At 34.1% G+C, this 12,931-nt stretch overlaps 1 protein-coding gene across 8 annotated transcripts in view; it reads left to right on the top strand.

Annotated features, from left to right (window-relative positions):
* The window catches only part of DOCK9 (dedicator of cytokinesis 9), a 143,587-nt gene that overhangs the window by 41,154 nt on the left and 89,502 nt on the right, over positions 1-12,931 (top strand). For 7 of the 8 annotated variants that reach the window (XM_085305985.1, XM_085305987.1, XM_085305986.1 and 4 more), the window contains exons 3-5: positions 5,048-5,137; positions 6,850-6,932; positions 9,538-9,607. In XM_085305985.1, the coding sequence (XP_085162111.1) occupies positions 5,048-5,137; positions 6,850-6,932; positions 9,538-9,607 (243 nt within the window). Of the gene's footprint in view, positions 1-5,047; positions 5,138-6,849; positions 6,933-9,537; positions 9,608-12,931 lie in introns of those variants that run through there. The other variant, XM_085305990.1, reaches the window with a different exon arrangement.

Raw genomic sequence — 12,931 nt, 5'->3', positions numbered from 1 at the left:
GCAGTAAGATACTTTCTATCTAAACACTTTTGTTTCAAATTACCTAACTCCTGCATATTATCTCCATTCCTATAGTAAAGTTTTTTTTTTCTCAATATAGGATGAGTTTACTTGTAGCACAAGCAATATGGATATGTTCCAAAACAAATCAAGTATGTCATTACAAAGTTATCCTGCAGTTATTCTGAAGGTATTTGGGTGCCTCACTGGGATGTTTTTCCTTTTAGTTTTGAGTCATCTGGATTTAGTTGCAGTGTTGGAGTTTAAATACTTTTTGTGCAACATTTTTTCCCCTTGGATTATATGGAAATTGAGGAGAGGAGGCAGGTATACATCACATCATTATGGTCTTGTGCTGAGATTCTTGACCTAAGAAAATATATGAGGGCTTACATGAATTTTAACTACTGCGTAAGTATACTAATTGGCATTCAACCAAATGACTCCATCTAGCTCCACAGTTATGAGAAAGTACTTTAATTGTATTTGTAAAGTGTGAAAAATAGTAGCATGTCTTCAGTCTTCGTTGTAGCTCTCTACAGAGGTAACTGAGACAGTGAAATGAACTGATGTTCAAGTTGGAAGTAATAGAGCCATGTGTATTGGTATGAGCTAAATAGCCCTGCTGAAGATTCTTAACCAGTCCTGGGAAGCGAATAAATCTGGATGAAACACACACTCTTAACGGAGCTATACTGCTTCCAGAAGAGTGCAACTCTCATGTTACTGAACTATATCACATGATCATATTGGCTTGTTTAGAGTGAGGTATCTACATACATTAATTGATGTGGGCGCCTTTGGTATCACACCGAGATATGGTTTGCAGTTACTTTCAGAACTAAATTGTATACTGGAAGGATGCCCTTGGTTGGTTGGCTTGTCTTTTAATATGTGCATGTGAGACGTGTTTTGGTGTAGAATTGCTCAGAAACAGACCATAAACTGCCTTGATATTGGAGAAAACACAGGAAGCTTAAGAAGTTCTGCCATTATTTTTTGCTACAGAAATGTAGCTGTTAGCACCTTATTCCCCAAAATGAAGTATATCATTTTGAGAACTAAATTAAATATTAAATGTTTTGTATATTAAAAATGGACATGTTCTAATTTTCTGTTTCTTTAAAGATTGTGATTTTGTTGATTCATACTTTGCAGCAATGGCTTTTGTATAAACCTGAAAAAAGACGTATCATACACATTTACATAACTGTTTAAATACTTAAGTATACATAGTGCTACTATAAAATACTTGACTGTCTTTTGGCTGTTCTTTGGTATCACCCAAGAGCACATTCATCATAAAATAACCACAGACATCTTGCTGTTACTGTGCCCTAAAGCATGGGGAGATTCAGCTAACGTAACTCAGAAAATTGCATGCCAGTTATAACAGCAGTAAATATTTGCATATATATCAGTAAAATATAATTGGAGCCCTTTGTTAAACCTGTCAAGAACAGCAAAACACCTTCTAGCCTGAGACACATAACACGAAAAATCTMACTTCAAATTAGTTAAATATACCCAAATTGTAAATAATACTAAATCTCCCTAGCAAACAGAAAGAAACCTGAGACAGAAAAAGGAAATCTTAAGCTATAGCCATTGCAGTGTGCACAAGTTGCAGATTCACTGTCAGTATTCTAGCAGGTTTAGATCAGCAGGCTCCTAGGCTGTGAGACTCAGGGAGATGTCCATCCTGCGATGGCCTGCTCTGAAAGCTGAGCACATAGTGCTATGTATTATCCTGAATGCCTAGCACTCAGTCAGAAAAGTGTCAGTAAAAGAGTCTGAGAGTTGTGTGCCTTGGTAGTGCGTGTGAATCCTGGCTAGTGTTAAAAGCTGTCTTSCGTTACATGATAGCACAGTAATTGAAAGCTTTTCATCTTCTTTGAGAGCATGAGACACAAATTCCATAGCTCCTGATGCTGAAATAAATAGTAAGTCAGGCTCCAAAGGCTGAAACATGACTGCTGCAAAACAGTTCAAGTGATGCAGTTTCCACATCCTTCTGCACAATCTTAACATTTGTTTCCTTCCCATTTTTTTTTCTTTTGGATTTTACTGTATGTGTATGTGGATGCTCATGTTTCAAAATACTGTTGCTTTAGTAATTATTTTTATGGGATTGTACCAGAAAAAAAGATACTATCGCTCATTACATTTCCTGGCTCTCTGAATTGCTGCAGCTGATGAATGATACACTTGAGAAAGAAGCGGCATGCATTACGATAGTTACTAGTGTGGACAAGTTAAACTCTTCTGCTTTGTAACTGATCTTACTACAGTACTAAGATAATGATTTTTACTTGAGAAAGAATAGAGAAAAATTTACTCTCCTATTATTAAYTGTGTTTCAAATAACAGCAGCAGAAATTCTAGAAGTATATACCTCTATTTCAATGTTATCAAATTCCACGATACTGTAGGACGTGGTTAATGATTTCTTGGCTTTCTCAGTTGCCTGGAAAATGCCATGCCAATTCCTAATTTAAAACAAAACATATTTGCCTGTATGGTTATATGTAAAATATAAATAACTTCCTTTCAAATATCAAACGACTTCAGGCTGAGATGAGGATCTAGACAACCTGTCCTTTAGATCTTATTGGCTTAATTCTTTTTTCCCTGATTGTCCATGTCCCTAAGTGCAGGAGAACATATTGTAATGTATTAATTGTAAATTGTTATCTGTTATGAGTCTAGCAAATTTATAACATGAAGAAGCAGAATTTGAAAAGAGGAAAGGCTGTTTGCCCCCCTCTCCTTTTTTTTAATGACTACTTTGAAACTTTGCCATGTTATTAATTTGGTGGGGATTCTATAACTGTTTTGATTGGTTCTATCAGTTGATGTATATATCATAAAATCATTCGCTTAATTTGTCATCCCTTTCTTCTTTCCTGTTTCCACACCTCTTATGAAGCAAGAGGAGAACATTTTTTTCCTAATAGAATTGTGTGTGTAGCAGAGTTAATGATGTACCTTTTCTCTTAGTTTGGACATTCAGTTTCTCTTTGGCACCTGATTGCTGTTTTTATTATATGGAAGAATAAATATATTGCCTCTCTCAGATGGAATTCAATTCAGTGAATGAACATAAAATTGACTTCCATTTAAGAGGGATGTGTAGCTATCCCTGTGCTTTCAGCTTGATTTTCAGTGGAAAAAAGACCTATGCGGGCATGCAGTGGATRTATGGTAATCAGATTTTTGCCTTTCTCTCCAAATCATCGTTACTTTCTAAGACAAATAAAGGGTTATTTTTTGATGGTCAGAAAACTGAGCTTAACTTGCAAATGTTTGTTAATGATGATGGTGATGTTTTCATATAATATCTACTGAATCACTTTTTGACCTGAGGTTGAAAAGTAAAAGAACCATGTTTTAGTTTGTGGAGTTCATGAATATTCAAGGTGCTGAACACCTGCTAATGTAAAAATGAGCTGTTAGTTTTTGTATTTGATTCAAAAAAATCATGTATTGTAATATTATACTGTGTAGCTATATATTGTTTCCTGTAGTGTAAAACCCCAAAATCTATGCTGCTTTTAATAAACAATCAAGTTGTGCATTTCAGTATGTTTTTGAAAACAAATATTTTAAACTTAATGTGGTTTGAAATAACTTTTTCTTAATCTTGTGATTAAAACAAGAAACATGTTTGTAGAATTCAGATCACTTGATTCTTAAATGCTTTCTGGTGTGCATGAATATCTTGCTGTAGGACACAGGGTAGTCTTTAGCAAAAGGAAGATTTCTATAACTACATATTACAAGATATATTGGACTTGTGATTTTTTGTTTTGTTTTGTTTTGTAATTTTTGCTCTTGCTCTCTCCCCACCTCCCATTCAGGCAGTTAGTATCGACACTTTTCATTGGAGTACTGGACTAAGTGGACCACTTGTTCATGATTATATGATAAATTTTCTTTTTTTWAAATCTTTACTATACTTTAATATTGTAACTTCAAATGTGCTCCCCAGATAACAGGATGAGGCTTTGGTAACAACAGAAATACTGAAATCACCCTATGGAGTAAACTTTCAATGGAGACAATTTACAATATTATCCTCGTGTACTGTTTCTTCTTGCCCATTAACACGAAGAGTTTTTTCTTTTCACACACATCCCTGATCCTTCCTAATGCTGTAATGTTTGTTACCTGTACTCTTGTACTGCTGCAAGTGAGGGATCAAAACTCCCTTGTAGGCTTGTAGGCCCAGGCTGTGGAAACTTCCATGTCTACCTGGTGACCCAAGCCATGAGACTTTTTTTTTTTTTTTGATGTTTTCACATGATGTAAAATCATTTACATTGCTTTGCAATTATTTTCACTCGCTGTGAAGATTCTGAGACTGTAAAGTTTTCATCTTTTACACATAAGTGCCTGTGGCTTACTTTAATGTTGGTCTTAGAAGTAAAATTTCATGATCATGAGAGATTTCCTGCTCTGTGGCAGCCTTTTGCTTCTCTGAACTCTGGCATAGAATGGGATTAAGTTCTAATTTAGAAGTGTCTTTTGATGCACTCAAGTGTATGCAGAAATCAAGGCCTTCTTTCTCACCTTTGATTTAACAGTGCAAGTCTCAGTTTTGCCAGCTGAGATCTGCCATTGAACTACTCTTTTTATTTTACTTTGGGTTTGTTACTTTTTTTGAGTAATAATTTTTATATACAGTAATACCACCACCTAAATGTCTATCTTCAGATATTGAAATTATGTTACCAAGGTGGAGTTATTTTTACTAGTATTTTCTTGCCCATTTTAATGGAATAGAGGAAAATACTTTTTTATGGCATCTAATTCTTACTGATTCCAATCTCATCCTCTTGATCTTGCTGTATAAAATAGGAACAAGTTGGTAGTCTTTGAATGAAAACAGATTTTGGATTGGCAGTTTTGAAACTGAATTCACAGGATGTTTTCTGCTGGGCTTCCAGCTTCGTACTTGCAGTGATGTAACTTGAGTGTTGTCTTATTATACCGTCTTTGTTCTAATTGTGAGTTTCATTAATTTTCTGCTGTTGTTGTTTATCAGACAGCATTATTGAAACGGCAGAGTCGATACATACATTCAACCGTTCCTGAAAATGCGGAGAAAGAAGCTCAAAGTTTGTTTGTAACTGAGGTAATGCTGGAACTGTATGTGGCTGTGTTTAGTGGAAATACTATATAGGCATTGTTCTGTTTCTGTTTCATTTACTCTTAAAAAAAAAAAAATATTGTTAAATGTTTATTGCATTTATTTGACAGTGGCAATTGGTACTTTTTCTGTTGTTTCGTGGAAAGTACAGGATAACTTTATCTCATCAGTGTAATTGCCTTTTGTGGATGCTTTTCTGCACCCTAACTTTTTATGCTTTGAGCTTTCCCAGATGATTAGGGTTGATTTGCATACCTTTGACTAATGTTGGGAGCACCAGTAAATCTGAATGAATCAACATAATTTCATTTTTCTGTTAGAATTTCATCCCAGACTATTTTCTTCCATGGCATAATTATTCATATGTTTGTTCATAGTAAGTTTGTACATTTTGCTGGAACAGAGGTATTCCTAACTGTAGCATTTGTAGAGGGCAATATTTACCCTGACTGCTGATTTACTATCATTACCTGTAGAACTTAGAAACTTTGGTACAGTTTCTTTGTCTTGCAGTACAGTTTACTGCAGTACAGCTTTTTGCAACAAGTAATGTGTTTCAATAAGACATTGTCATCTGCTATGAGTGTATCTTAAAAAAAAAAAAAAAAAAAAAAAAAAAACCACTAGAAAATAGTGAATAGAGCCAGCATCTGAATTGATCACCTTTGGTCATCTTAGAAGTCAAGGCAATATTCCTCTGCAGCTGAAAAGCGTGACTCTGGAAACTCAATATTACAATATAAACACATTGCACGTACTGTTACAGAGCAACTGAAGTCAAATATGTATCTAAACATAAACTTTTAGTGCACTTAAATGAATATTTAAATTCGAACTGCATGCTTGCAGCTGTTAAAAATCAATTGCATCACTGAGCCCTGGACAAGATTGCAGAAAATGACATTGTACTCCACCCATACTGTTAAAACATAAAAGTACTGATTTATCTTGGCTTCCACAAGTAACATAAAACTAACAAAGTATTGCCAGTAACTATATGGCACAAAATTTTGTTATGTGAATAGACTTAGCTGTATGCAAATACAGCACCTAATATTTCAAAAAGATTTGAATATCCTTCAAAATACAAATGTACTATTTTCCAGGCAATTGCTCTTGCTGTAGCTCATTAAATGTCATGATTCACCCATAGCATTCCTCACTCCTTGTCTAGCRTCCTCAAATTTATCTTAGAATTGCTTAGGGTAGGTATTAAGGGTAACTATCATTATGAAGAAATCATATTAAGGTTTGAGGTAGATTCTGCTGTTTGGAGCTCCCTCAGTTTTCTTAGAATTACAACAGACATTTACAACATGCATGTTTCAGATGTTAAAACATTACCTTAATGCGCATCAGTTGAAAAACAATAGATAATAAAAAAAGCACTGGAAGAATTGTAATTGACAAGATTTTTTTTCCTAAAAGCTTCAAAAGAAACTAAAGGTAAAGCAGTTAAGATCATGGTCAAAACCAAGGGAATGCCAACTCATGCAAGCAGTTAAGAGAAACTTCAGAGTTGAAGGTATGTTTTTTCTACATATAGCATATATTCAACAGGTAATGATAGTATTTCATAAATGTCCATAACATAGGAGATTTTTTGTGTGTCTAGGGTATGCTGTTAGTTAATCCTCTTCCAATTAATACTGATATTTGGGGTTTTCTGTTCTGTTTTGTTTTTGTGTTTTAAATAGTGCATCAAAACCTACAATTCAGACTGGCATGTTGTTAACTATAGATACGAAGATTACTCAGCAGACTTCCGACAGCTTCCAAAGTATGTATGTTATGCAGTGGTATAATGCAGATTTTAAATTTGTGAAGGAACTTTAACTATATTTAAAATAAATCTATTATAGAAATATATTAATTTATTTAATGTATAAATTGAAATAAGCTATATCAGTGTTTAATACACTTAATGTCCTTAAGATTTCTAGGATGGAATTAATACTAATGAACTTGAAGGTGTAAAATCAACTTAAATTATTTCCTAGAAAGATCTCTTAGTAAAGCTGTCTTAGTCATTCACAGAAAGGTCAAAGCAAGAATTGGTATTGCTGATAATGTAAGAGTAAATAGGATAACTAAAACAGGCTAAAGTTTAGTTGAAACTAATATCAGTATATCCTGATTTCTGTAGCTTCAGAGGAAATTTTGAGCTCTCTCTCTAAGAGCTTAGAGAATAGAGCCTATTGCAGACAAATATTTTGAGGGTATTGAGTCTCCTTCTCTGGAGATCTTCAAGGCCTGCCTGGATGCAACCCTGTCTAACATGCTCTAGGTGACCCTGCTGAGCAGGGAGGTTGGACTAGATGATCTCCTGAGGTCCCTTCCAACCTTACTGACTCTGTGATTCTATGAACTGAGAGAACTGGACACAATTACTTTTGAGTGCGGTAAGAATATACCGTATGCTCTTGAAAAGCAGACAGTGTTTTGAGGGCGGTTTAGAAATGTAAACATGAGGTGAAATTCATTTTAAAATGAATTAGCTCTTTTTTAAGTGCATATGCTCATCCTTGTTACAGAGATTAAATCTGCTACTAATTCACGATTACTTAAAAGTAATCGATTAATTTTATATGCTTCTGTCAGAGGAGTTATTGGAGAAATATGTAACAGCAAATAAAACATTTTCAGCATAAATATGAAAATGATGAATATAGATATTAATTAGCTCTTGCTAGATATTTAATCAAATTTAGTTTTACTGTGCTATAAGTGCTTTTTATTAATGTGTAATTTTGTATTAATAAATGATAAAAACTAGAAGTTTTTGGAAGGAAAGTTTTAGTCAAAACACTAATTAAGGGATTTGGTTTCAACAGGAGAGTGGAAAGCTCTGCTATGTTTCATATATGAGCTAAAGATATGCCTTCTGAAGACTTTCTTCACATTCTGAAAGTCTTTATAATTTTTTTGACGGGTTAAGAAGTGGGAAAGGTGAATCAGAGGGAGATTACACTGTTTTTTCATTCATTTCTGAATTGTCCCTTTTAAATTAACAACTTCAGAACAGAAATATTACTTCTGCTAACATACCTGATTTATCCTTCCTATGTCTAGATAACATTTTGCATTKCAGTTTGTCATTTTTTTAGCATGTGTGTCTGCTACCGTAGTGCTATGCAGTTAACCCGTTTCTTTGTTATTATTCCTTCATAAGAAAATTTTCTTCTTGTATATTTTCTGTGTTGTAGTAACTCTATTTCTAAACTTTGTCTTGGCGTAGATGTTTTTTTTCACAGCGTTTTAACTTTATTAGTCTCTAAGTCATGACCTTCTCCAATTCAGTTTCTGTTTCAGCTCCTTTCCATTTTTAAACCTTTATACCTATATTTTCTCGTTACAAAGTGAATATCAAATATCATCAAATTCATTCATCTTCTCTGAATGATTTGCTCTCTTGAATGGTTTCCTGGAGGGATTCTCTGAATGCTATTTCAAAGATAACTCATGGCACAAGAACTAGTTTATATTTGTACTGTGTAAATAAAGAAAGGAAGAATGAGAATTGACTCAATTCTTTGAGCAAAATGAAGGTGCAGTAGCTTAGTCTATTGTCAATCACAGTTCACATGATTGGCCAGTTTCCTAGTTACAGAGGCTAGCTGTACTATCGGGACTTGGATTTGTGCCTTATGTCAATGTATGCTACATCTGCTGAGAGAGTTAGAGCAGATATTAGTGCAGTTTTTCCACAGGATGATTCAAAACAGAAGTCTAATCTGCAGAGTCTGATATATTACAGATTTTCTAAACTGTCTGCTAGAGCAGTCCTTCAAATTTTTCAAAATTTTACAGGGATACTATAGATAGTAGATCCTTAACTTGAAATATCTGAGAGAGGCTAAATGCAGTGAATTCCATAACTCTGAAAGCTCTGTATCATCCTTTCCTACTGTCCTGTATCTATCAGTTAAGAAATAGCTTTATCTCCCCGTGAGAAGTTCTCAAATACTTCAGGCTTTATAAAAGTCCAGGGCTTGATTTTTACTTGCCCTTAATAGAAAGCGTGCTAGTCAATAGTAAAGTGAACAGTTCATATGAGTGTGTTGTCCTGAAAGGAGCCAGTGGTTGCAGATGTTAATTCTTGCATCTAAGATACTACGAGTGTCGTGGGGAGAAAAAAGTAGTTTGGTTCTTGGTGGCTAAGTATAAGGGCAGCTACTAGCAGAACAATGAAAGGATTGTGGCCAGGATGTGCAAATTAGGAGAACTGCAAGATAAGAAATGTATTTCATGAAAAACACATGATTTTGGTTGGATATTATTGCGCTTTGTCCCCTTCAGCTATGGAAATAACCTCCTTATTTTTGCTGTAAAATGTGTAAACAGTCACAAAATTTCTAGTATTTTAGAAGCTTTTTCTTTCCTAGTAAAGGAACAAAATCGGAGAAGCTTCCAGTTCATTTATATGAAGTAGATGAAGATGCAGATAAAGATGAGGTAAGATGATAACAATTTCTTACTTTCTCTTGCTTTCAGTAAAGAATGTTGAGTTAGAAGAGATTAGAAGTTAGGTTAAGTGTTGATGTCAGTAAGTAAAAACAGAGACTAGGATAAATAGTCTGAGTGGAAAAACCTGTAGCTGTAGTACRTACCTCCTTTCAAATAGCCATGTATTCCCAAGGTCTGTCATACAAGTAGAACAAATTTTGACAGAATATGAAGCCAAAGAAGTTATAATACTGGTGAAGTATAATATTCAAGATAATTTATCTTGATTTATATTGTTTCCATGTAGACATATATAGTGTTTTTTTTTTTTTTTTTTTTTTTTTTTTTTTTTTTTTTTTTTTTTTTTTTTTTTACTTAAAGTAGCTTGAGTCACTAAGCTGAGTAAAATCATAGCCAGGTACATATTTACCAAAAAACATTTAAGCATGCATGACAGCATAGCATGCTATGTGAGTTAAAATCAGTTTGTTACAAATTTGAGTGTAGGTTCTGAAGTTCTGAAGATTTTTATTGTTACTTGCTTAGGAAAACCAGAGATGTGGATAGCCTCAAGTAATTTCCTAGTATGTTTAAAATGTCAAAGACTTATTTTTCAATAACTGTTTCTGTTGTATGCAACTTATTTTATTTTTATCGTGCTCTGTTTCAAAACACAGAGTAGTTGAATGCTAAGGCTTTTTTTTAATTTTATTTATTTATGAGTACTTGAACTCTGCATCACAGAAAACAATTAAAATAAAATGATTTTTATGTGTTCTTACGAATTAACAGTTACTTTGTTTTTAAGTTCCTTGCATTCTGAACTGCTGTGTATGGAATAAAAATAGATCCTTATGAATTTTGTTGGATTAAGTGTGAAAAAGTAGTCCAGGGAGAGTATCTCAATAGGTAGATTCCCGAACAGATTGTCTTAGGATGCTGTTTCTCCAAAATTGCTATTAGTAGATAATATGATATTTGAGCCAGTAATTCCATATATCTTTATCCAAATCCTCCTAGTATTTATAAAACAATGAGGTAAAGCATAAAAAAATTAAATAGAGAAATAGTTGTGATATTTACTAGGAAAAATTCTTATGCCTAGAGTTAATGATCTTCCCTACTAGCATTAACCAGGCACGGAAAAAATACATCTTGTCTGTTATCAGATTTTTTTTTTTTTTTTAAAACTGGGAACTGTAAACAGAAGGGACTTCCTGTTTTGCAAACTTTCAGTTTTGTCCAATTTCCTGCTACAGTGGGCAGTAACGTCATATTTCTTTTAGAGTAACAATATCTGGAGAAGATGCTTGAGGAACTTAAAAATATAAACAGAATGAAGTAGTATGCTAGGAAGAAAAGTGAGCTTAGTGGGTGTGGTGGGATAAAAATTGTTTCTTGAAGTAAAGAATTACCTTTTGGGTGAAAATGGCTGAATGAATGCAAGAGCTTTTCTTTCAAACACTAACATCTTTGTAAGCCAAAAAGTATATGTGCAAATCTTTGTTTAAAAAGTGCTCAGTGTTTGATTTGATTTCTTAAGAGAATGGTAGAAACAAATAGCTGCAAGTGATAAAATTGGGGAAAGGGCAGATAAAGATTAGTTTAATATTACATCATGAAAAATGGGGAGAATTCTCTTTTAAAAAGTAATTTGGGCTATTGGGCTGTCAAATTGATGTTTGTAAGTGGAATTTTTAAATCAGCCTGGGATACAGGATGTATATAAAGAATTGTTTTTTGTTGAAACAGTAACTGTTAGAGTAGATTTCAGAGCTGAGTTTGTGGAAAAGATCATTTGAAAAAAAAGTGAAGCCTAGTGTGCAGCAGTAATAATAAAAGTAGGGAAATGAACTTACCAGTAGGAAACAGGAAGTATGTTTTCAGTGTAAAAGTTGTATGTTAATGACTATGGGTTCTATGTTCCTTTGTATTAACAGGTGATAGGCTGGAAAAGTTCAGTAGCTTTTTGTCTCTGTAGGCAAGAATTTTTCCTGATAATAATGACGTAGTGAGGCCCAAGTGATATTTGGTATTAGAAAACACTGTGCAGTTCAACAGAATTGGGAAACTGCACATCAGAGACTTGGACATGAAAAAAGAGTGTTAATAAAGCTAAATTCTAACTTTTGTAAACCCAGGTAATGAAGGAATTCTTTCCATGTTAGGTGTTTATACGTATGATTGACTTTGTAAAATTACAGAAAGGTCTTGGCTGTTCTGTTTGAAATTCTGACAATAACTCATCACCTTGGATTTGTAACAGTGGTTTTGAACCATCCTGCTCCACCAGTGTAGGTGGAGAGACATATCTGGAAACCCAGTGTTTTCATTCATTGTCTTTTTAACTTGGTTGTACAAGAAAAAGGGTTATCTGGGTAATGATGAAACAGTGGTAGGGGATAATGACTTCAAAGTATGAAACAAGTAGATTTTATCCTTTGAACAAGAAGACTCACTGGGGGATATGAAAATTTGCTGACTATTTCTCAGTCTTGGAGGTCTATCTTTCTGGGCTGTGAGTTCATCCCAAACTGAAGAACAGAGGTTCTGACAGTTGATTACGGCGTTGTTCCTGCTGGACCTAATTTCCGTAGTGGCAAGCTGACTGGCGTTTTGAAGGAACAAACTGGCATGTTTGTCTTCTGCTTACGGTTTCTTGAAGTTCTCATGTGCATATGTATATGAATGTGCAAGCTACCCAGGATAAAAAAAAAATGTAAATTAATCTAGTTACTTTTTACAGAATATTTCTTGATTAGTTGTAGAAACTAATTTATATTGGTTAGAGCATGGTGCTGCTAATGCCAAGGTCGCGGGTTCAATCCCTATATGGGCTATGCTGAAGGTTGGACTAGATGATCTCCAGAGGTCCCTCCCAACCTTACCATTCTATGATAAAAAATACTATCCTAGGACTTGTTTTTAATGATCTATTGTTGAACTATTGATTGTTTTCCCCATATATAAGTACTTCCTGGGTTACGTTCTCTTACTAGCCAGGAAAAGGCAGCAGAAAAAAGTAATTGAGGCAGTTGAAGTTTTATCTTTTTGTTTTCAATCAGATACTCAGCTACTTTTGAATGTTCAAATAATAAATTACCAAGAGTATTTCTCCTCTAAATGGTTGAAACTCTTCCTACAAGTTCTGATTCATTAATGTTGTGCCAGAAGGGGTTACCTCAGCTGGAAACTGTAGTAAAATTGTCTGTTTGGCAATATTGTTTGTTTTTCAATATTACTTGAACTGATGACTTAATATTCCTTCTGTGGCACTTTCAAATCTGTCATTTTGATTGGTTTGGATAGTACAGTGTTGCTTTGTAGTAATTT

This window comes from Rhea americana, unplaced genomic scaffold (assembly GCF_003343005.1).
Source record: "Rhea americana isolate MKP2758 unplaced genomic scaffold, rheAme1 scaffold_23, whole genome shotgun sequence".
Taxonomy (NCBI): Eukaryota; Metazoa; Chordata; class Aves; order Rheiformes; family Rheidae; genus Rhea; species Rhea americana.
Note: the sequence above shows the minus strand (reverse complement) of the source record. Positions and strands in the feature narration are given on the sequence as shown.